The sequence below is a fragment of the Mus pahari genome, chromosome 12 (assembly GCF_900095145.1).
Source record: "Mus pahari chromosome 12, PAHARI_EIJ_v1.1, whole genome shotgun sequence".
Taxonomy (NCBI): Eukaryota; Metazoa; Chordata; class Mammalia; order Rodentia; family Muridae; genus Mus; species Mus pahari.
Window position 1 is genome coordinate 18,637,792 of NC_034601.1, and position 25,996 is coordinate 18,663,787.

The following is a 25,996-nucleotide window of genomic DNA, read 5'->3' on the forward strand; positions in this document are numbered from 1 at the left end:
GATGGTTGTGAGCCACCATGTGGTTGCTGGGATTTGAACTCCAGACCTTCAGAAGAGCAGTCGGGTGCTCTTACCCACTGAGCCATCTCACCAGCCCTCTATTTATTCTTTACGAGAGACTAATCTCTTGCTCCTTCCCAAATGGTTTTGTCATGGCCACCTCCTCTTTCTAGAATATTCTTACCTGGCATGAATCTTTCTCTAGGCTCTCTGGATTGCACATAGATCCTGAGTATTTCATGTGTGATTAGCCTTTAGTTCTTCCGTGGATATGCCCCGTGTTTACAAAAGCACCTCTCCATCCTGTTAATGTTTAACACCACTCCGCTAGAAAAATCGTCTGACCTCCTCCTTTGCTTGTATTTCAGATGGTTTTTGATCATCCTGAGAAAAATGAGCCTTGGCCTCCAGACCTAGTAAAGTAAACCTCTTTCCCATGGAGAACAGTGCTGGCTCCTGAGGACCTGGAGGGCCCGCAGCCCCAGAGGGATTAGCCAGAAGCAGGTAACAAACTCCTAGAGGCTTGAGAAAGTGGAGAGAGACAATCCTGAATAAAAAGACAGGAAGGGGCCAGATTGTGCTGGCAAGGGCTTGACTCTCCACTGTCTCACCACAGCCTCTCTGCTTTCTCTCTTCTTTCCTTTCCTAGTCTGCTAAATGCTTGTTTAGGGAGGGCCAAGACGGTGTGGAGGGCAGGCTTGTCTTGTCTCTGTGCGCTGCAGATAGAGAAGTCTAGAGTTTCTATAATTGATAGCCTTTTATGAGAATGTTTATTTGCCTTCGACATTTGACATTAAACATGCTTCAAGGCGTAGGTAGGCAGAACTTATTTATAGAGGTGCTCTATAGTGTCTGTCTAGTGTTGGCATGGTCTCTGTGGGTGCTAATGTTCAGGACTGCAGTGTTCTTTTTCTGTAAGTCTCTTCCAGGTATTACATTTATTGATACAGTTTCTTCAGCTTCCTAACCCTTTACTGAGCCTGATCATGTTCCAGATTCGGTTCTGGGACCATTTTTTTTTTTTCATTTATTATACAGAGAGGATACAAGGAAGCATTTTCCTTTGGTGTAAGGGCTGAACACTGGTTGCTAACAAGTAACAATTGTGGTAAAAGTCAAGGACATCAGTTACAAAACCTGGAAGCTTACAAACTAAGCCTGGTGATAGGAAAATTCACAGGTTGCTCCTCTTTTCCCTGAGGTAGGTATTAGTTGAGGCCTTCTTCAGTGTCTATCTTGCTCAAAGAGCTAGGCAGGTGAGAATGGGCCCTTCAGCTCCGATGGCTGTGACTGGAAACCCAAGCCGATCTTAGGTGATGGCAATATGGAGGGACCACACAAGCCTTGATGGAAGGTTCCAGATGAATGTGTTAAGGCCATTTTATTATTCAGGGTTCTCTAGAGTCAGAGAACATATGGAATGAATCTCTTCTATAAAAAGGGGCTTTTTTGGAATGACTTACAGGCTGCAATCCCAACACCGGCCAACGGTGAATGGAAAATCCAAGTCTAGCAGTTGCTCAGTCTCCAAAGCTGGGTGTCTCGGGTGTTCTTCTATATATGTTGGAGTCCTTCAGAAGTAGGCTTCAGTGTCATAGAAGGATCCAGATCACAGGTGTGCCCTCCATTTCTGGATTGCACTTAATTCCAGATATAGTCAAGTTGACAACCAAGAATGACTGTCACAGCCATGAAGATACAGGCCAGCTGAGGGATCTGAGACTGTCCTTGAGGTCATTCATGAACGCTGCTTTTTCTTAAGCATCTCAGGAAAGGCAGTGCCGGGCTTCTCTGAGAAGTGGCCTTTGCTGGCATCGCCTCTCCTCCAGACTTGCAAGCTACCTTCCAGCTCCTCATTCACACATGCCATGTCCATGTCACTCACTCAAGTTCACAGTTGCCTGTGTTTCTCAGACCTGCACATGGAGCTCATGGGAGCTTCTCTGTTTATTTTGAAACACCACACTGGACTTTATAACACTTAAGAGCCCCTGGTCAGTGGTGCCCACCAATGATGACTGACGGAGGACACTTTGCCCTGACTGCGAGTTTCATCTCTGCGCACTCTGATTTCTGAGTTCTGATGGTCACCATTTACTGTTTACTAACCCCGATTCAAGTTTTCTATTCTTCAGTGGGTTTTTTGTTTGTTTTTTGGTTTTTGGTTTTTTTCAATCTTCCTGAAGCTGTGACCCTTTAAGCATGTTCCTCATGTTGTGGTGACCCCCAACCATAAAATTACTTCATTGCTAATTCATAACTGTGATTTTGCTACTGTTAGGAATGTAAATATCTAATATTTAGGATGTCTGATATGATGTGACCCTCAGAGGGGTTGAGACTCACAGATTGCAAACCACTGCTATAAACAAACCATTAGATACAGGCTAACCTGGATCAGAATCCTGGTTCCACCCTGGTGGTGTGGTGGTGACTCAGAGACATTGAAGACTTGCTAAGCCTCACTCCCGTCATTCTAACACAGTTGTGAAAGCTTACTTTGTAGTGTTTGTATTTGGTGAGAAGCTGCGGGTACAGTGCCATATGGTCACGTGGTCAGTGATAGTGACTTGTCCAGGGGGGGAAACTGAATTCATTTGTTCTCCTGTGATGTAACAAGCCCGCCACCTCCCACTTCATGACATTGCATCTGAATTCCTGTCCATCTGTGTATGTCGCATCCCTTCCAAAATATCATCCATTCCATTTTTGGTCACCCACATTACTTCTGACATGGCCCTCTTGTTAAAGGGCTCTTCTCCTTTCTTTGCTCAGAACAACTCCCCATTGCTTTTACCCAGTTCCAGCTAGCTAGCACACCCTTTTATTGAACACTCCCAATTTGGCACAGATGAAATAGGCAGAGATGACTGTTCTGTAGATGCTCAGGGGCAGGCATATTCACTTGTTTAAGGTCAGCAAGAATGGAGTCAAGACCCCAGGATTCATGAAATTTCCAGTCTAGAACTCCTACTGATTTATCTCAGACATCCTCAGGAACAAGCTGGGTAGGAAAGAACTTCAGACTCAAAGCCCCAGGGGCAATTGCTCTGAGTCATCCTGATGAGTGAACTCGGGAGAGGAAAGAATTTGATGTTTTCCAAAGGATACAGACCTTGTTTGTACAGCGTGTTTCTATCTTCCCCTTAGTTACTCAGTGGATTCTGAGAAAGCCCAGATATGAAGGGCCCAGATATGAAGGGCCATCCTAGCTATCTATCAAGATTTCCTCTCTACTGCTGTAAAACGATCTAGCTTGTCCTGTACACTGAATGGTGGACTATGGGGCTAATCTTTGGTCTAGGAGGCCTGGATCATAGCCCACACAGAACTGGATGCATGGGATGCAGAACAGGTGCATGGGACTTCTCTGGCTCTTTTAACTGATATAGGACTTAAGAGACTGCTGCTTTCAGAGTTTCCCCATACGAGCCACCAGGTGTCGGTTTCAGAATTCCCCGTATGGGCCACCAGATGGTGCGAACCCCACACTCTGTCCCGCAGAGGTGGGGCAAAGACAACATGTATGCCAAGGCAGGGTTTGAGCAGCTTCTGTAGCTTCCTGCTGCAGCTTCCTTTATTCTCCTTTATTCTTTTGCTTCAGCTCTATTCCCTATTCCGTTTATTATGGGGGAATCACCCAATTTATCCACTTCCACCCTCTGTACTCAACTCTCATCACTCTTCATCATCCAATCAGTATTCAGCATGCTCTGTACACGAGCCATGCACGCAGACAGGATGCACGTTGATAGGCCAGTGACTCAAAATCATGCTGTATGACACTGTGCGTCAGGCAGACAGCGCATGATCACTCAGGTGCACAGTGCGTGATCATTCAGGTGCGCATAATCAGGTTTTTGGTAAACAAGCAGGGAATCATGGGGCTTGGCAGTGAGCCAGGGCTCCATCTTGGCTGCCGCTTCCTACATCTCCCCCTTTCTGTTTAATCAAAATGTTGGGGGGTGGCTGTAAAAAGAGGGTCGGTGAAGCACCTGTTTTAGGCCATAAGGCTTGCATCCGNATCCAGCACCCAGTAACTAGGCCTTTTTTAGGTTCTAGGTGGGCAAGGGCTCTGTCTTAGGCTATGCGGGGGGCATCCCACAATAATCCAGTCATTGAATCACCTTGCAGCCAAAAACGGGGTGTGTATCTGGCTCACGGCACCTTAATATTCCCGTCCTTGGTGACTTCACAGCTTATGTCCCTCAGCCACTATTAGGAGCCAAACATGGGGTGAATTACCTGACTCTATAGCCGCCACAGCTTGAATCAACAACTGTTTATTGGCCTGCACCTGTCTGTGCATGTGTATCATCCACCACAGCATACCAACACATACAGCACACAGCGAAAAATCCCCAGAAGGCCATCCCTCCCCAATCCTTGAGGAAGCTGAAGGTCCCCTGGATCATCTTCAACCACTGCTGAGCATTGGCAATCTCCACACAGATGTTATTCACTGCAACAATTGATGCCTGTAATTCTTTCATCCAAATTCGTGGGACAAATTAGCTGCATGAGAAAAATTCTGATACTGCACAGAGGTTACACAAATATCCGACATTGGGTTACACATGACACAAAGACTAATTGCTCCAGAATATCTATCTGCTCTTGGAGCAAATCCACTTTCTGATTTACTAATAAGATTCCAGTTTTCAGCTGAGAGTAAATCTGGGATAAACACTAGCATCTACTGACTGTAATTCCACAGCTTGTGCAGATTGGGAAGGGAACAGGTGGAGATCGTTGCCCTTGCTGATCTTGAAACTCTGGAAAGGCACCAACTTCGCCAGGCAGATTTTGCCATACCAAAGCATGGTGGCTATGCTTTCCTTCACTTCCTCTTTCCCCGTTATAGGGAGGAGGTGAGGGAAAGGGAGGTGCCGAGGGTTCAGGCAGCCTTCCTTGCCTAAAACTCAATTTAGATATCATGCTAGTCACTTCATCTCCACTGTCAGATGATTCATCTGAACTTCCCTCCTCACTCTCTTATTCTTCATCCTCTTTTCTTTTTTGCTGGCTTCTCGTTTGCCTTTTTCTGCTTCTGCTGCATGAGCCTTTACGACACCGTGGACATAATTTTGGATGTCTCACGGGAGCTTCAGTAGTTGGCCATGGACGATTGGGACAATCTCTTTTAAAATGCCCAGCCTGGCCACAGGAAAACTTTTCTAACTCGGCAGCATACTTTCCACTTTTGCCCGCCAGGCAAGATTTAACTAAATTCAAAATTGCTAACAGCTACACCAACACCGCTCTTACTTTCATTTTTGAAGCAATTTCCTCCTGCTCTCTTCACTTTTAACTTCGTCCCTAACTGGGAACTTTGACTCCATCCTGTAACCCCAGGAGCTTAACTTGTCCCTATACCGGGAACTTTAACTCGGTCCTGTAATCCCAGGAGCTTAACTTGTCCCTATACTGGGAACTTCCTCCTAGCACTAGATTACTACTCTCTACCACGGAACTCACCCGTAACTCTTGTTTCTTAATTCAGCTGCTCTTTTCAGAGTTCCCTGTACGGGCCACCAGTTGTCGCGGACCCCTACACTCCATTCCACAGAGGTGGGGCAAAGATGACACATATGCCAAGGCAGAGTTTGAGCAGCTTCTGCAGCTTTCCTTTATTCTCTTGCTTCAGCTCTATTCCCTATTCTGTTTATTATGGGGGATCGCCCAATTTATCCACTTCCACTCTCTGCACTTGACTCTCATCACTCTTCATCATCCAATCAGCATTCAGCATGCTCTGTACACGAGCCATGCACGCAGACAGGGTGCACGTTGATAGGCCAGTGACTCAATATCATGCTGTATGAGCTATGCATCAGGCAGGCAGTGCGTGATCACTCAGGTGCGCATAATCAGGTTTTTGGTAAACAAGCAGGGAATCACAGGGCTTGGCAGTGAGCCAGGGCGCTGTCTTGGCTGCCGCTTCCCACGAGAGACTCTGTGTATAGACCAGTCAGCCTGTTTCCTTTTTACTGTTGCTTTCAAGCCTACATGTCTTTGTTCTACAGAGAGCATGGGCTATGGTGTGAAAGGTTCCCTCCAGTCTAAGATTCTGGAGTGAGCTGGAGCAGAGAGCAGCAGAAGCTGAGTCATGGTGCACACAGACGAAGGATGGAAAGATGCATAAATGTTCATGAATCAGTGAGATGTTCGGAGGAATGCTGTCTACAGTCAAAGTCCAAACTAAGGCTTGTTTCCTCCCCTCTGGCTTGCTCAAGGCTGCATAGTTAGTTTGAGGCAGCCATGGAGGGACTTCAAGCCTGTTTATGTTAGATCTTATGCTCGATCCTTCGCTTGACCCATCACTCCCCTGCCCGACATTTTGGTTATACTCACCCTCATCTTTCTTCCCCTTGCTCTGTGTATGTGTTTTTTATAGGCTTGGTTCCTGCTCTGAACAGTGGCTCTCCTGCCCGTACCATTCATTATGATTCATACCAACTTGAAGAAAAAGTTCAGTTGCTTCATCCTGGTCTTTCTCCTGTTTGCCGTCATCTGTGTGTGGAAGAAAGGAAGTGACTATGAGGCTCTTACATTGCAAGCCAAGGAATTCCAGATGCCGAAGAGCCAGGAGAAAGTGGCCTCGGGGGCTGCTCCCCATGCTGTGTTCTCAAACAGCAAACAAGACCCTAAGGAAGGTGTTCAAATCCTCAGTTACCCCAGGGTCACAGCCAAGATCAAGCCACAGCCCTCCTTCCAGGTGTGGGACAAGGACTCCACATACTCAAAACTTAACCCCAGGCTGCTAAAGATCTGGAGGAACTATCTGAACATGAATAAATATAAAGTGTCCTATAAGGGGCCGGGGCCAGGAGTCAAGTTCAGTGTAGAGGCGCTGCGCTGCCACCTTCGAGACCATGTGAATGTGTCTATGATAGAGGCCACAGATTTTCCCTTCAACACCACTGAATGGGAGGGTTACCTGCCCAAGGAGAACTTCAGAAGCAAGGCTGGGCCTTGGCACAAGTGTGCTGTTGTCTCTTCTGCAGGATCTCTGAAAAACTCCCAGCTGGGTCGAGAGATTGGTATGTATCTTTGTTAGGGTCTCTATTGCTGCAACAAAACACCATCTCCAAAAAAGGAAGTTGGGGAGGAAAGGGTTTATTTGGCTTACACTTTTACATTGTTCACCACCAGAAGAAAGTTAGAACAGGAGCACAAACAGGTCTGGAACCTGGAGGCAGGAGCTGATACAGAGGCCATGGAGGGGTGCTGCTTACCCGCTTGCTCAGCCTGCTTTGTTATAGAACCCAGGACTATCAAAAACAGGAGTGGCCCTAATCACAATGGGCTGGGCCCTCCCCCATTGATCACAAATTGAAATGGTCTTGCAATTATAAGTGCCTTGCAGCTGGATCTCATGCAGACATTTCCTCCCTCCTCTCATGACTCTATCTTGAGTCAACTTGACAGACAAAACCTACTAGTACAGTATATCAGTCAGAGCTGTTCTCTGAGCAGCTCATGCCTGTCCTAGGATTTAGTGGGGAGTTCCAAGGCCCTAGAAAAAGAGCCTAAGCATAGCTTTACAGATGGCAGAGTTGTCCCAGTACAACATTTTCAGATGTCTTTCCTGGAGTGAAAAATGCCCCCAAGGATGTCTAAAAAGACGGGACTCCGGCTTACGTGGGTTTTCTTTTAATATAATTTAAGAATTGATTCTTTGAGAATTTCACACATGTATATAGTATATTTTAACAGTATTCAGCACACTCCCTCTTCCTCCCTCCTTGATTTTTTTTCTACCACATCCCTTTCCAACTTTATGCCTTTTTAAAAAGAATCTACTGTGTCAGATCAATGCTGCCTGCATGCACATGGCCGTGTGCAGTATTCCACTATAACACAACCAGCCTCCCAGGTCCCACTGTCCTAGAGAAAACTGACCTTCGCCCAGAAGCCATCAGGCACTAATGGCTCCTCACCTAACCCCCCCCCCCCCCACACACACACACACTGAGTTGCAGTTTCACATAGGCCTTGGTTAGCAACCACAGCTGCTCTGCGTTCACTGGTGCAGTGATTCTGTCATCCAGAAGCCACTGTTTGGTCCCAGTTCTCCATTGCCTCTGGTTCCTACAACCTTTCTGTTCTGTCTTCCATGATAACACTTGAAGGTCTAATGTATCTTTTTCCATTAGAATATCCTTTCTCCCTCCCTCCCTCTCTCCCTCCCTCCCTCTCTCCCTCCCTCCCTCCCTTCTCTTTCTCTTCCTCTTTCTCTTTTGTTTTATTTTCTTTTTTCTAGACAGGGTTGGTTTGTGCAGCCCTGGCTGTCCTGGAACTTGCTCTGTAGACCAGACTGGCCTTGAACTCAGGGATCCACCTGTCTGCCTCCCTAGTGCTGGGACAAAAGTCATATGCCACCAGTATTCTATGGAGTATTTCATTTAAGGAAAAACAAAAGAAAGAAAGAAAGAAAGAAAGAAAGAAAGAAAGAAAGAAAGAAAGAGAGGAAGAAAGAGAAGAAAAACAGTTGTAGTGGTGCCAAAAGCAAAACCACTGTCCACTGTGGTATTTGAAAATACTTGAGGCATAGGACTCGACTTGTTTTCAAGGTCTAAGCTTCTGTTTGTTTCTAGTCCTGTGGAAGGTGGGCGGCCACGTGCCACCCAGGTCAGCCTTGGGCACTGGCTGTCACCTTCACTTTGTATTCAGGCAGAGTCTCTTTGTTGTTTGCCATTGCTGGGTACACCAGGCCAGCTGGCCTGTGAGCTCCTGGGAGCTCTCCTGTCTCTGCCTCCCATCTCCTGTAGAAGTGCTGGAATTACAAGTACAAGCTACCATGTGTGGCTTCGGGGGGCTTCTGAGAGTTCGGCTTCCTGTTCTTAAGCTTGCATTTTGCCCTTGAGCTGCCTCCTTCGTACCAGTTCTGATGCATGTGAATTCCATTAAGTCTCGCTTGGCTTAATTCTCTTAAAAAATACTAAATCAGTAGTATTTGGTGTGTGTCTGTGTGTGAGTGTGTATGTTTGTGTGTGTGTGTGTGTGTGAGAGAGAGAGAGAGAGTATGCATGTTTGCATGTACATATGAGGTGCATGTGTTTGTGTGTTATGTGTGTTTACATGTGTGTATGTACTGGGTATGGGTATGGAGGTCAGAAGACAACTCTGTTGAGTTGGTTCTCTTTCTGCCACCTTTATGTGGGTCGTGAAGATCAAACTCGGGTTGCCAGACTTGGTCAGTAAGAACTTTTGCCTGACGGGCCTTTGAAGGCACTCCAGGTACAATTCTTAAACTGGGGCAGCTTTAGGCTAATTCCAGGTGTTTCATGAATCCTTGAAGTTGCTTACAAAGCTACCGAGACAGAGTAGGTGTTTGCAAGTCTGTCTGTGTTTTTTCTAACTGTACACGTGATCCCCAGAGTGCGCTCTTAACTGTAAGAGACCCCCATGTCAAAAGACACGGGTTTGCTATTCTTAAAACCCCTAGCAGCTAAGAAAGAGCCAGAGGCTGTTCATATCGGCAGACTTGCGACTGAGAGCTTCGCTTGTGCAAAGCCACTTCTTTTTCTTATTTTGAGAGAACTCAGCCTATGGAGAAAGCCTTGCTGTCAGGCTGGGGTCCTGGGAGGGTGAGGTCACACACTGCTTTTAATTTTCTTCTGGTGACTGCCAGGGAGAGTGGCCTAAAACCAGGCATAAGCTTTCAAAGAAGGAATGCAGACCCAAACTGAATTCTCTAGACCAGAGGAGGTGAGATCACATTTTCTGTCACATTTTATGTCAGTAGGGACCCTAATGGGGCTCACTAAATGGCCAGTCCCACCCCAGATTTGGTTTTTAGGACTTTTTTTTTTTCCTTTCTAGAAACTAAATGCGATTGATTTCCATCATGCGTCATAGAATTCATTTTCTTCCCTTTTTTTGTTTCTTCTCTGCATCTGCAATAGAATAGTGGTGTCAGGATGGTCCATACTAGATGACCTCTAGCTCTTTCTGTCAAGTTATTGTCTGGCTAAACTTGTGTCCAGGATTAAGGCAGAGCCGTATCTCTTTGTAAACCGGAGCTATAGATTCATTTTCATGTGCTTTATAATTTAAAGAAAAACAATTTTTTTTTTTTTAAAGTTTGAGTTCATTCATGAATTGGGTTGCAAAGCCAATTCATGTGCAGAACCTTGAGGGCTGTTTTTCCATGTATAACAAGACATCCATAAATGTCCTGTGCCTCTAGTAGTCCCACACATCAGACTCTGGTGGCTCCATGATCGTTAGGGCCTTTAAAAATTAATAGCATGCATATGTGTATAAGCTATATAGATAAGTTGAGGGTTTTATTTCAAACTATAGCATATTTTTGACATACCATCACCAATAAGAATGATACACTCACTGTGTGCTTGGCCTAGCCCCTTTCCTCTTTTAAAATTTTATTTTTGTATATGGGAGTTTTGCCTGCATGTATGTGTATGTAGTATGAGCACGTATAGTGCCCACGGAGGTAAGAAGGAGGGTATCAGACCCCTGGAACTGGAGTTACGTGCATAGTTGTGAGCTGCCTTGTGGGTGCTGGGAATTGAACCTGGGGCTTCTGGAAGAGTGGCCAGTGCTCTTAACTGCTGAGTCATCTCTCCAGCCCCTGAGTTCCAAAACTAATATTATTTCTGTTCATTCTTTGAGAATTTCTTACATGCACACAGTCTATTTTGAGCCTATTCTCTCTCTCTCTCTCTCTCTCTCTCTCTCTCTCTCTCTCTCTCTCTCACACACACACACACACACACACAGACACACACACACACACACACAGACACACAACACACCTTGTCCCAGATCCACCTCTGGTTCCTCAGAACTTCTTGTGTTCTTTTTATTTTAACAACTCCCTGAATCCAGTGTGTGCTGTTCATTAGGTGTGGGGCCATCCACTGCAGCTTGGTCTACCCACTAGGGGCTCTACCCTTAAAGGAAATGAGTCCATTCTCCGCTGGGAGCCATACACTCTTTATAGCTCTTCAGCTATGTGCCCCTCCCCCTCCAAGCTGGTGCTGACTGGCTTTGTTCTGTGCAGCATCTGCTGCCCTGGGGCCCCTTGTAGTCCCTAGGAGCTAACTGTGGAGACCCAAGAGAATTGCAAGACTGGTTGTAGGTGGAGTAGGGAGTTGAAGGTAGCCCCATTCTCTTGTGTCTCAGAATGATAGTGGCTGCTGGGTGAACTTGGGTCTGCCAGTTCCTCCTTCCCTGGAGGAAGAGAAAACAACACCTGAGGCAAAAGCAAGGAATGAAGACTGCAGGAAGAGGATGTGGGGGCCTATTGGGTGGAGGAGGGGGCGGAGTTAAGCCAGGAGTCTGGGTGACAGGTGACAGGCCACATAAAGACTTTAGATTTTAGCCTTTGTTCTTGTTCTTGTTTTGTTTTGTTTTGTTTTAATCAATCCAGACTTCATGCTCAGGTCTCCACAGTTCTGTGCTGATCCGTGCTGACCTGACTGAATGCCTCTCTTTCTTCTCTTTATGTCCCCTTCTGTTGTACCGTGGTTCTTAAACCCCTTAGGGTTGAGCAGACCTTTCACAGAAGGCCCCTAAAGACCATCATAGAACATAGATATTTACATTACCATCCATAACGGTAGTAAAATCCCAGTTAAGAAGTAGCAATGAAAATAATTCTGTGGTTCGGGGCCACCACAGCACGAGGAACTGTAAAAGGTCGCAGTTCTAGGAAGGTAGAAACACTGCTGCCCTGGCCAGCTCCCTGCCTAATTTGCACCACGTACTTTCTACGCTTTCTGGTTAGGAGGGACTCCACGAGCTGGCTGTGACTGTCTTTTGGGTCTTGGTTTGTACTGCCATACTATTAAAAGGAGAGTTCTTGACTGTCTCTCCCGATATTGATCATAGTCTTCAATTATGCATGAATTCCTATGTATACCTTTTTTTTAATCCATGCAGTTAAAAAAACAGTGTCTTCATGGGGAGGGACCTTGTCTTTCCTACCCCACATCATTGTCTCTGGTGCCTAGAACTGTGCCTGGCATAGCATAGTCTTCAATCAGTATTTTTCTGCATGAAGAAATGATATATATATATATATTTTTTTTTTTTTTTAATGCACAACATCAAGGACTTATCCAAACCTTTCTGTAATGGGGAGTCTCCATTTTCCCCAAGCCCCTCTTCCCACTCCACCCCCCTCCCCCACCTCTGGTACCTGGGAGTTGACGTTTTGGATTATGTGAGTGGGTATGCCCTGCCTTCTGATTCATCTCTAACAAGTTCAGGGGAGCACTGGCTTGCTTCTGAGGAGGAGGGAGGACTAGGTTCAGTTTCTCTTAGTGCTCCCACACAGGATGACCTCTGGCTGTGGTTTTCTGGGATCAGAAGTCTCAGCTCCTGTCAGGTAGAACTTTCCAATTCTGGTTTTGCTCTCTCTTATTTCTCTTCAGTTCTGTAAGATCAGTGGGTGAAACAGACAGGAATGGAAGACTCTCTCTCTCTCTCTCTCTCTCTCTCTCTCTCTCTCTCTCTCTCTCTCTCTCTCTCTCCTTGCTGGCTAGACGGTAGCAGAAGCTGTGTTTCTCCTTCACAGCTGGTGACAATGATCTTCCTCAGCTCAGAGTCTCTGCCCCTCCTGCTGGGGTATGCCTGGGGGGGTGGGGGGTGGGTGCAGGAAGAGCGACCTGCAGCCCTGCCTGGGTGCTGTTCTGATTTCCTCAAACTCATCCGTGTACCCAGCACTCTCGAGGCTCCTGGAACCCGTGTCTGGGAACGTTGCCTACAAGCGGTTTCTGACAGGCCCATTGTTTTGCCTGTGGTTTTTCTGCTTTTGAGGCCTGTACCTAGTTCTGAGAAACCTATTGCACTTCTGTGTTGTGTAAGGGCCCTCTCTGCAGAGGGCAGCGTGGAAGCTGATAAGAGTTGGGTATGCTCATCTTGTACTGTTTCCAAACCATTCCAGAGGCAGACTGTCCAGGAATTCTACACTGTAGTTTCTGTGAGTAAGGTATCTGGATTCCTACCACTTAGAATAATATTTACGGAATTGAAATTAAGAGGAAGACGTTCATGGCTTAATTCTGCAGGTACCCTCTTTACGGGCTATTTTGTATGGAGCTAAATGCCTTCTATTCTTTCTAACTTATCTGTGTGGCTATTGGACAGCCCTAATCAAATCTTCATGGATGGTAGATGGCCTCTAATCTGATGCAGATTTTGCTGGTGAATTCTGTTTGTTTGAGCAAGTGGGGTTGGGGTGAGCTTTCACAGAATCTCTGAAGTTTGGGGCTGGGATAGTACCATCGTGTCTCACCTCCATCAGATTGGTCAGTGTTAGGGTTCAAAAACTTGTGCAGATCTTGCTAACTATGCTTAAAAAAAAACATAGGGACCAGGAAGTAGTTATGTGTTTTTGAGACGTTAGGTCTGACCTTTACCTGAGTTTCCTGAGTTAGGGTTTCCATCCCTGTGAACAGACACAGGCCAAGGGATGACATTTACTTAGGGCTTGCTTACAGGTTCAGAGGTTCAGTCCGTTATCATCAATTATCCAGGCAAGCATGGTATAGGAGGAGCTGAGAGCTCTACATCTCGTTCTGAGGCAAACAGGAGAAGACTGGCTTCCAGAGAGCTAGGATAAGGGTCTTAAATCCCATGCCTGCAGTGACGCAAATACTCCAACAAGGTCACACTTCCTAATAGTGCCACTCCCTGGGCCAAGCATCTACAAACCATTGTAGCAGCTAGTAAAGTATATCACTTCTAACAGAGTACTTACTCAAAAAAAAAAAAAAAAAAAAAAAAAAAAAAACAACCCCACAGTTTGGGAATTTAAGTGGCACTAAGACCTGTCCTATTTCTGCCACGCCAGATTGGCGACCTCCTACGAGCCTCTGATTCCTAAATGGAACAGATACTTCAAGGCTGACTTCAGTGACAGGGTGAATCCCTTCCATGTGCTAAGCGTTGTAGATGTTTCAGAGTGCACTGATTACATTGGACATATGATACAGAGTCGAGATAACCTGGCAGGGCTAGAAGTATGTTCTACTGGTGATACCTGTGTGGTTTGTTCCATCGATAACTGAGAAAGGACTCTGCTATAAGTAGCCTGTTGGCCCTGTTCATTTTTCTGTTGTGTCAGTACGCACTGGTGCCACTGGATGGGCTTCACAACTAATGGATATCTTGTCTCTTGTCGTGGCCAACAGCCCCGTGATCGCCTTCGTGAGCTTACTGGGTACCATACTCACATTATACTAGCGCCCTCACCCCCACCCCCACCCCCATCCCCCGTGCACCGTGTATTTTGATCATCCCTCTGCCTTCCTTTTTCCTGTCTCTTTTCCTGCACATGGCCAGCACTCACCCCCATTTTCCATTTCCTGTGGCTTACAGATAATCATGATGCGGTCCTGAGGTTTAATGGGGCACCTACAGACAACTTCCAACAGGATGTGGGCACAAAAACTACCATCCGCCTAGTGAACTCTCAGGTAAGGATTCTTTTCTGCAGAGAGCACATCAGAGGATGATGACGTCAGTGTGGGCCCTGGGACCGAGCGCGTCCACATCAAAGCTGCCAGGTGGATTACTCTTCTTGACTTTCCGAGTCCCAGAGACATCCCTGATGAAGGGCCAGTGATTCCATGGCCAACCTTGTGATGTGTCCATAAGGTCCTCTTCACGTGAAGAGTATACACAATGGAGCTACACAATGGAAAACAGGGTTCTGCTTTCTCCTGTAAACAGGCAGTTGTGCCTGTACTTTTAGACAAGAGACCAGCAGATCGCAGGACATCCAGGGGAGAGAGAGAGAGATGTTGTAATTAGTAAGCAGAGATGGTACAGAGCTCGCGGTAGGCCCTAAAACACTGGCCACGTGTAGGGCATGACATCCGTGCCACAGGAGTCTATGGATGATGTACTAGAATCTATGCTCTACTTCATGAATTTTCTAATCCTTCTCTAAGGTAGTAGTAGACATGTTGCCTTCTCAACACTAATAGGAATGTTAGTTAGACTTGCTCTTGCCAAAAAGTTCTGTTAATTAATTTAGTGAAAAAAAAAAACAAACAACAAAGTGGATTTATGCACATAGCCCCAACTGCATGGTAGCCAGGCACAGTGGTGTGCATGATAGTCCCAGCCACCTGTAAGACTGAGACAGGATTAAGACTCCATATCAAGATAGATAAATAGATAAGTAGACAGACAGACAGACAGACAGAGACAGACAGAGGGAGAGAGGATAAACAGATAAGTTCTGTACTAAGACTGTCAATGTAGTAACCCCACTATTAGCAGTGATGTTTGCTCTTCCCCCAGCAGACACTGGAGCCTTAGGTGTTCCTCTGTGGATATATAATCTCTCTACTATTTCAGTCTGCCTCTTATGGCTATAGGGCCTGGAATGGATCAGAATAGCCCACCAGAGCCTTGCTAGTGTCGAGGTGTCTTCCCTTCTGGCAGCAGGGCTCCGTGTCTCTACTCCTTTCTCTTCCCTTTCGGACTTGCTGGAGCTTCCAGCTGCTGGAACTCTGCACTTCTTCCTGTACAGTGTTCTCTGTGTCTGAGGTGGGGTCAAGGAACACAGCTGCTGTGCATGCAAACTTAATTCTTTTTTTTTTTTTTTTTTTTGGTTTTTTCGAGACAGGGTTTCTCTGGGTAGCCCTGGCTGTCCTGGAACTCACTTTGTAGACCAGGCTGGCCTCAAACTCAGAAATCCGCCTGCCTCTTCCTCCCAAGTACTGGGATTAAAGACTTGCACCACCACGTCCGGCTGCGAACTTAATTCTTGTCCTGTTCCCTCCCGGTCTTTTATTGTCCAGGCTAGCCTTGAACTCTGCTCTCCTCTTACCCTCTCTCAAGTACTGAGAGTCATCCGCAGGAGTCACCACTGGTTTTCTTCCCATGCCCCAGACACAGGAAATCTGAGCTAGAGAGGACAAAACCCTACAATTGCAGCTGGGGTTTATGTCAAATTTAGGTATCTGTAAGGAGCTGTCAGGTAGGCATTGAGAGAGAGAGAGAGAGAGAGAGAGAGAGAGAGAGAGACTCATCAAAGTGTACGTCTTGTAGTTGAGATAGGAGAAGAGGAAGCTAAAAGGAATTTCAAACAGAGAAAACCTTTGTCCCTAAGGAATGTATCAGCCTGTAAGTGAACCAAGGGAAGAAGGTAATTTTAACAATGAAAGTATCTTACTTAAGAATACATTAACAAGATGGTATAATTATAGTTCAGTAACCTACAACAGTGGCTTTCCACAGTGTTGGGATTTATTGGATGCCAGTAGATTCATACTGTAGCCAGAGCTACAGTGGTTCCAATGGCAGTAGCTTACAGGTAACTCCTGCTTTCTTTGGCAGCCCTAGCCAGAGCAAACATAGGTTCTTTTATCCTTATCTTAATTTTTTACATTGACTTTCAAGTCACACATTTCATATCACACAATAAATATATCTGCCTGCCTGTCTATCTATCTACCTACCTATCAAATGTGTATCTACCTATCTATATCTATCTTATATTTATGTATCTACCGACATCTATCTATCTATCTATCTATCTATCTATCTATCTATCTATCTATCTATCTATCATCTATCCATCTATTTATCTATCATATTCCTACCTATCTCTATCTATCCATCTATCTATCTATCTATCTATCTATCTATCTATCTATCTATCTATCTATCCATCCACCCACCCATCTATCTATCTATCTATGTGAAGAGGTTGAAGAATGACTGAAAGAACTAAATGGCTATTGCAGGGGTGTTCATAGGTTTATGAAGGCCTATGAGGGGAAGTTGATAGAAATGCAAGGGGCAAGATATCAATGTTAGGCTGTGTACACAGTCCTAGATTAGTCTAGATAGAGATCAGGTCTTGCTAATTGCTGTTTGTTATCACAGGGATAAAAGCTCTGAGTAGAAGGCCAAGGTCATCACTACACTTCCTCCTCATTGTTAAAAGCAACTTCCTCTCTGGCAAAGGTGACTGGAGAGATTTTAAAGCCCAAATCTCCCCCTCTTTACCCTTTTAGGAGACAGATATTGAAAACTAGTTCATTTAGAATGGCATAACGGGACCTTTGACTTCATTTTATTATTACTGCAAATAGATGAGAAATCCAGGTTACAAGGAGAAAATGCCGGGGCTGGAGAGAAGATTTACTGGTAAGCAGTGTGCACTGGTCCAGCAGAGGACCCGAGTTGGGTCCCCAGCATCTATGCCAGGTGGCTCACAAGGGTTATCTCAGGAGAAGCCGAGCTCTGGGGTTACCGGCGCTCCTGCACACACACATCCCTAGATGCAATTTAAAATGATAATAAATCTTAAGGACAAGAAAATATTTACTTAGGCTCCCAGTTACTTCGAAGCCTGTGCTGAGACAGCACACCGTTGCTCACTTTGTGTATGGCGCTAGAGAAAGAGGAAGTCCAAGTGCCCTGTCTTCCAAGACACGTTCCTAACCAACAAGGACATCTCACTGGGCTATCCCACCCTTGAATGTTAGTCATAGGCAGGGAGGAGATTCTGGCAATGGAACATTCATCAGAAACATCTTGTTAACTGACCCAGCCGAAGAGAAAGGGAACTGGACTGGTTCACATCAGCTTCCAGCAAGCCCAGGGCTTGAAGTCATTTGGAGCAGTTTGTCCACAGCTGATTTCTAGGCGGTATCTGTCAGCAAAGTGGAAATCTGCTAAATCAAATAGAGACTAGAAATTAAAGTCAAGAAACTTAAAGGAAAAAATATTACATTCGTAGCTTTCAGGACCCTGGTCCTGGTGGTTAGGGAAGGAATCCCAAAGAGGGGGAGAGTTGGGGCCAGGATGATATAGGCGTCAGCAAATAGGCTGTACTTATCTAGAGTCTGTGTGATCTGTGAGAGGTAGATCCAAGTCGTAACAACTTCCACAACTCCCTGAAGTGTTTTTTTGATTTTTTTTTTTTTTTAGTTTACAAAAACAGATAAAAATTTTAGATTTGATAGCATTATCATTGTTCACAATCCACGTTGTAGAAAAAGCAGCTAACGAATGTCTGTAAACACAGTAGAATCATGCTTACGAGCCAGCAGAAGTGATGGGTTTGCGTTAAAAAGTGCCGACGTTTGCTTCTCTGTCCAGAGGGCTGGATATACAGATTGAGCAGAGATGGTTTTCGTCCGGTGAGAAGCATCTTTAAGTTTAGAAGACAACCAAAGGAAACGTCAGATCTTGAGCTTGTGACTCGTAGTGGTAATCCGTGCTTTACCAGTTCATCAGAATTCCACTGATCATGTTAGAACTCTGAACTTGTGAAATCTTAGTATAACAATGATATCATAGAAGGGGAAGGAAATTTGAAACATTTCATATTCTCTCATTTTTCATATATCTTAAATAACTTCCTTAGGCCTTCAGACAAGATTTTACATCCAAAGAAGTTGCTTTCTTAGTCCCCTGTAACTTACATAAACTTCAAATCCCTTTCTTTCCAATATAAAGCATTTGACAGAGACATAAGTAGTTATTACTGAGAGAAGTGATTGCAGACGGTAAAGGGGGGAAGGGGATGTCCATATCATTAGACTACTTCCTGCTGACTAGGGCACCAGGTTCCTTGGGGCATGTCTAATCTTCATTACCACGATGATATCTCCTACCAGCAATCGGCAGCAGCAAGGGCAGCAGCCGCCACTACCCCTCTCAGGGTTCTGGCATGTATATACCCTCTGAAGAGTCCTCAGAAGTCCAAAGTCAACTATCTTCAGCTGGCAAAAATCACACCCCTGCTAAAGCACAAGACGAATCACAGTCAGCTGCTGTGGCAGTCTGAAGCAGCCCCATGTCCCACACCTGGGATTGAAACAAAACATAGTCACATAGCATTTCTGTGGTTTGAAAGAAACCAAAATTCTCCCTACTGAAGGCCATCAGTGCCATCAGAGATTTGAGAATGATAAATTACAGCAGGAAGGATCAACCGAACAGTCTCTGTAGTGATTAAAATGTTAAACCTTACCAGCTATCTGGATGATTGCCCGAGTAGTTTCCTTTGGTCTTGATAGCTTCCTGGGAGTTGGGGTGCGGGCAGAGGTCATAGGTCTTCAGCGATCACACAGGACAGCATAGATCCTCAGCTTCCAGACCTAGAAGGTCTGAGAGTTTCACCGGAAGGTGAACGAGGAACTTGAGGAAATTGACCTCTCTTGACTTAAGACAGAGTCCATTCAACAATGTTCACTGTTTGTGCAGGGCCCTGGCAGCAGGTGAGGCCTGGGACAGTTTTTCCCAGTGGTTAGCATCCTTACAATCCTGGCCTGTGCCCTACCTCTCTTCTTTGGAGACCTCGGGGCTGCTGCTAGCAGCTGACATTTCTGTCTATCATAGACTTTTTTCCCCCATTAAACATTTTAAATGTCATCGTCAGCAGATCTCTGGAAAGTGTTGAGGGCCATCTATTAAGTATACACGACTTTAAGTAAACTTGTTTTGAGTTACTTGCCTTAGGCTTAAACTTGAAAACTTATACAGGAGACTAAATCAAGCTCATTCCTGCAAACGAATTATATCAGTACTTAGCACAACTATAAGTATAATTCTGAACACATTAAAGAATTTGATTTTTAAAAAAAAAAAAACATTTATTTATTTATTGTATGTACAGTGTTCTGCCTATGTGTATGCCTGAATGACAGAAGTGGGCATTAGATCTCATTACAGATGGTTGTGAGCCAGCAACCACGTGGCTGCTGGGATTTGAACTCAGTACCTGTGGAAGAACAGTCAGTGCTCTTAACTGCTTAGCCATCTCTCCACCCTCAAGAATTTGATCATTTAAGAAGGGTGGCTGCATTAATCTGCATGTCTTTTCATCTTTAATGGTTTACAACAAGTTAGTAGCTTTAAAACATAATAATTTTTGAATTGACATTCTTATAGTATCAGAATAAAACTTTGAGTCATAAATACTGTCCCCAGGGAGACTGGGAACTTTACTTCCCCAGGTCTTTCATGGTGCACCGTTATAGATTGTCACAGTTCCTTTTGGTGATTCTTATCTAAAGAGCTAACGATTAACAGAGTTAGCAAAGACTAAGAGCAAAGACCTCCCTTCTTTGGTCAGTCTCTGTCAGCCTGGATAGACAGACCCTGGGTAAGGAGGCATTCCATGGGCTCTTTGCCAGACTGCTTAGGTCACTGACTGACTTCATCCCATGATAGGAATATTCCAGGCTCCTGTGTTTGGTACTGATAGCTGCAGCTCTAATTCGTTAGCCATTCATTCATTCATTCGTTCGTTCGTTTGTTCATTCATTTATTATTTACTTATTTATTTGAAGATTACATATTAATAAACTGGGCCGTGGTGGAGAACAGTTTTAATCCCAGTACTTGGAGGGCAGAAGCAGGCAGATCTGTGTGATTTTTGAGGCCAGCCTGGTCTACAAAGCAAGTTCCAGGTCAGCCAGGGCTGTTACACAAAGAAATCCTGTCTCAAAAAACCAACTAACCAACCAAACAAATAAACAAAACAAAATGAAAACAAACAAACAAAAAACAAAAAATCCCCAAAGAGCATATTAGTAGACATCTAATATAAAACATTTTAGAAACTTAAAATATCTCATAGCCTTATAAATGTAAATATTTAAAGGACATATCCAATTTTTTAATTTAAAGTTTTAAAACTCACAAATTTCCCTTTTAAAAGAAGTTTAAAATCTGTCTATTGTAAACGCCAACACTATATTAAAAAAATACTCTATTTTACTGCAAGAGGGACAAAACAGGGCACAGCCACAGTGGGGACAAAGCAAAACCAAACTCCATCAGCACAAACAACTGAATGTGCAGTGTCTGGGATTCGCTCATTCACAATCCTCTGGGCTTCCCCTAAGGGCTTGGGTCCCCTCTCTGGCCCCACCCTGGGCAGCACACACAAGGCAGGCACACACAGCAGGTCTCCTAGGCTCCAGCTGGCTCTGTTTCTGGCTGCCTCCATCCCCATGGGGGACAGCAGCTAAGATGGCAACAGACAAGCCACGTGTTGCTTATATCCCAAGATGGCATCCCACCCTATGGTTCCTTTAAGGTCGCCTATGTATAGACTTTTAACTATCAACCTACTATGTTACAAAACTTAAGTTAACTTTTTTTGTTACAGATTTTACAGATTTTTAACCATACCCAGTAAACATACAAATCTTGAGGTACTGAAAGTTCACACAATAGTCTTACAGATCCTGAGCTAAGGTTTACGTCTCAGCAAAAGTTTTAGGCAGTTAAATGAAACCAATAATCTAATTCCTGTTGTTGTTTTTGCTTTGCTCTCCCATCCCTGTCACAAAGTCAAGTGACCTGTCTGACAGGACAATTGGAGGTTACACAACCATGCTTGGGTCTACGGGAGGGAGAGCCATAGCCCACGACAGAGTCAGCTTTTCAATAAAGTAGAGCAGCATGAAACAACTTTAATATTGTCCATACCCAAAAGAGATTTGAATCCCTGACAAGCTGAATCCAGTGACAGGAAAGCTTAAAGATAAGAAATGCAAAGCCCTGGCCATCAAAGCCATCGAGGTGAGTGGCATTGGTGGTGGCTGGTGTTGCCTGAGATGGCAAAAACAAAGCCAGCAGCATGCACAGAACACAGACCGGTCACGCACTCAGAGGAGGTCAGAAGCAAAACAGAACAGGGACTGGCAACCATCATTTGTACATACATCTGAGCCAGACCCATCGAATTTCCCCCTATTTCCCATGTGTGCATACCAGAAAACATAGACCACACACACACACACACACACACACACACACACACAACAGAGAGACAAAACTTTATGACCTTTAACTGGTCCCAACCAATTTACATTTTGACTCCTAGTATCTGAACAACAAAAACTAGGTGGTGGATAACGTTTTTGCATTTTGCCTTGGATAGGAGGCCATTAGGTCCTGTTGAGCCCTTCCTCGTCCTGTACTGGGATTCGAACAGACTAGATGTGAGAGCAAATTAACCATGACTTACCAAAGGAGGCCTCTGGTAGATGCTTACTGCTTTGCTCAGGATGGCAGTTCATATGGGTAGCCTGCAAAACCAAAGCATGCCTTGGAATCTTGGAACATCTCCGTGCACACCTTCCGAGGGGGCCCTTCAGCCCTGGAGTCCTGGAGTGTAGGTCTGACTTTAGAATTTGGGTCTGATCTTTCTGGGGGCTCCAGAAAATGCTAACCCCATTAGGTGAGAATAACAATACTTCCACAACTTTTGAGTCATAGTTAAAGCAACCTTTATTAAATCCCGGCCAGGATAATGGGTCTCAATCAGGTCCATACCCAGGATTCCCATAGTATGACCACAAATTACATTATTAATCAGGGGCTTATAAAGGTTTAAATCCACAAGGCTACGTACTTCCCACCTTTGTCCAATCAGTGGCAAGCATACCTCCTGAATGTGGTCAAACATAGTCTGTGCTGTTGGGACAACAAAATTGTTTACAGAAGTAATTGTTAACTTAAATTATTAACAAGAGAGTCCCCAGCAATCCAGGTAGTTATCTGCCCTTGGGCAAGTGGGGCTTTTATAGATCTCTTAAGCATAGTAATTTAAACTTAAAACATAATGTTAGCCTTCTTAGTATGTCACCCGATGCATAACCTATGCTGAAAAATACCCATTTGTTGTTAAGAAGAATGTGTGTTCTTTTGGTTGGAGCACATCTCCACATATTGGCTCTAGTTAGCTTGTGTGATTCTCTCCATTTCCTTCTCTTCTGTTTATTTTGCCCTTTGTTCCTTTGGGAATGAGGTATTATAATCGAGGGTTTTTCTTTTTTTTTCTTTTTTCCAACTCATGGAAATCACATTGCACATTCTTTTACCAACAGATAAAAGAAGTCACAAAGGTGTGTTATGGGGTTTGAGAGACCCAAATAAGTCAAATGGAGCCTTAATTGCTGGCGAGATGTTCCCAAACAGATGAGTGGGAAGCAGGCAGCCTTGACCTCCAGTTGGTCCAGGTTTTCAGGGCAAAAAAACCCCCCACAATTGCGACATACTTGGAAAGGCAGTTCCGGAGGACGTGTGCAGCAAACAGGCCTTATTTACTGAAGTGGACAGATAGCAGTTAAATGGTCAGGTAGTTAACCTTTAAAGCCCAGGATCACATTGCACAGGAATTTATGGCTAGTCCAGAACTTACCAAGATTGTTTGAGCACTTAAAGTATGCTTAGAAATCCTTCCATGAGATGGCATAACTATATTTCAGTAGCCCACAACGCATGAAATCCAAGGATACTTAGAAATGATTTAAGACACAATGCAGTATATAAAACATATGAAATTCATTTAAAGTACTGCTAAAGAGACATTTTTTTACTTCTGAGTTTATATATCAAAAGGTAAGAAAGATAAGAAAGATCTCAAATTAACATAACTTTATGACACATGAAGAAATATAAGCTTAATATGAAGCTTTCAGAAGGAAGGAAGTAATATAGATGAGGGGGTGGGGGGAGGAAGGACGAGGAGGAAGAGGAGGAGGAGGGAGCGTAATAAAGGCAAACAAGAAGCCCAAAGTTGGTTCTTTGCCAAGTTCAACAGTATTGATTAATCTTGGCTCAAGGGACAAAGGCCAAAGGAGGGACAGCCCCCATGACTAAAACCAGAGATTATAAAGGAGACATTACTACAATTCTGCAGACATTTTAAAAAAGACTATAAAAGATTATTCCATAAATAAACAATTACACCAACAGCACAACCTAGATGAAATGAACAAATTTCTAGATGCAAAGCATTCAAAACCAAGCCATAACGAAGCATAAAGCCCTCAGTATTAGAACAAGTAACAAAATTGAGTCAATAGATTTTTTTTTTTAAACTTCTAGACGAAGTCCAGAGCTCCATGGCTTCATGGTGAACTATATAGAATATTAAAGTAATCTTTCTAAACAGTCTTTCTAAAAGCAATCTTCTTTCTAAAACTGTTTAACCAAAACAAAACAAAACAAAACAAAACAAAAAAAAAACAACGAAGAGGAGGAAAGACTCTTAACACATCTGTGAACATCACCTCATGGTTGAACCAGCTGTGACACCAGAAGAAAGCTACGGAGCAGTATATCTTCTCACAGACTGTTCAAAAGTCCGCAAGAAAATGACGACAGCCCAGATTAGATGGCCTTTAGAGAGGATGGCATCCACGACCAAGTGAGATTGATTTGTGGAATGTAAGGATGGTTTGATATAAAATGTTGATGACATACACGCTAGATTAAGAGAACGCAGGGGAAATGACCAGTTTAGCTGATGGGCAAAAAGTATCTCACAAAATTAAGTTCTTTTATGATTACAAATGCTCAATAAACTAGAAAGAGAAGGGAGTCCCCTGAGCATAGCCGGGCCATTTATGAGAAACAGGCAAACACCGTACGCAGTGGGGAAAGATTGGAAGCTCTCCATTAAAAGCAGGAACAAGAGCAGCTCACCTGTGTGCTCGTCCCACTTACACACCACTGAACGTCCTGACCAGAACAATTAGAACAGAAAAAAACCAAATGGACCTAAGTTGCAAAGGGAGAAGTAAAATTCTACCTGTTTTCAAATGGTATTGTCTTATACATAAAAAAAAAAAAAATTTACCCAGCACCCCCCCCTCCAAAAAAAAAGTTCTGTTAGAACTAAAAAAATCGTTTGGTAAGATAACAGAGTCCAAAGTTCACTCACAGAAAACAGTTGAAAAAACTTTAAGGTTTGTTTAATTATATGAGTGCTCTATCTGCTTATACATCTACATGCTAGAAGAGGGCATCAGATCCCAGTATAGATGGTTGTGAGCCACCATATGGTTGCCAGGAATTGAACTCAGGACCTCTGGAAGAACAGATAGTGCTCTTAACCGCTGAGCCATCTCTCCAGCCCAAACAGTTGAATTTTTATATGACCTACTCCAACAGTGAGTGTGCTGGCTAGTTTTATGTCTTCTTGAGACAAGCTAGAGTTATCTGAAAGGAGGGAACCTCAATTGAGAAAATACCTCCACAAAATCTGGCTCTAAGGCATTTTCTTAGTGAGTGAGTAACAGGGGAGAGGCCAGCCCATTGTGGGTGGTGTCAACTCAGGACTGATCAGGCTTCTATAAAAAAGCAGACTGAGCAAGCCATGAGGAGCAAGCCAGTGAGCAGCACCCCTCCATGGCTTTTGCACCAGCTCCTGCCTCCAGGTTCCTGCCCTGTTTGAGTTCTTGTCCTGCTGTCCTTGATGTGGAAGTGTAAGCCAAATAAACCCTTTCCTCCCCAATTTCCTTTTGGTCATGGTTTTTCATCATAGCAATAATAACCCTGACTAAGACAGTGAGCAACCTTCCCAGCCCTCCCTTCAACTCACACTCCTAAAAGAAAAAACAGTGGGCCTGTGTAACATTTGATTTTCAATTGTGTAGTGTCTTACCACTCATCAAACACACTGTCATGTGTCTTTAGTAGCTCTGCTCTGCTGGCACTTTGAATAGCTACTAACCTTGGTGGTATGGAATGGAGCTGGACATTAGCATGAAGACTTAAATGAGGTTGTTGTGTAGACATTTGTATATGGGGATGGTACTTTTTTTTTTACACAGCTTTTATGAGAAAATTATTTTGTTGACTGAACATCACTTCGAAGTTGCCAAAGCGGGGGTGGGGGTGGGGACAAAGAAAAACAAAACTTAAACAGGAACAACCAAAAACCATTATAGCTGCTTTGTTGACATTATGAATGTTTCTAGATAAGTTTAAAATTATATATATATATATATATAAAATTATATATAATTATATATATAAAATTATATATATATAATATATATATATAATATATATTTATATATATATAATATATAATTATATATAATTTTAATATATATATATATATATATAATTTTATATATATAAAATGTATTTGGTTTTTCGAGACAGGGTTTCTCTGTGTAGTCCTGGCTGTCCTGGAACTCACTTTGTAGACCAGGCTGGCCTCGAACTCAGAAATCCACCTGCC

General features: G+C 44.0%; 1 protein-coding gene across 2 annotated transcripts in view; it reads left to right on the forward strand.

The window, feature by feature from the left end:
• The window catches only part of St6gal1 (ST6 beta-galactoside alpha-2,6-sialyltransferase 1), a 138,390-nt gene that overhangs the window by 93,325 nt on the left and 19,069 nt on the right, over positions 1–25,996 (forward strand). For both annotated transcript variants that reach the window (XM_029544436.1, XM_021209607.2), the window contains exons 3-5: positions 369–504; positions 6,398–7,043; positions 14,356–14,453. In XM_029544436.1, the coding sequence (XP_029400296.1) occupies positions 6,446–7,043; positions 14,356–14,453 (696 nt within the window). In that variant the 5' untranslated portion in view covers positions 369–504; positions 6,398–6,445. The remainder of the gene's footprint in view (positions 1–368; positions 505–6,397; positions 7,044–14,355; positions 14,454–25,996) is intronic.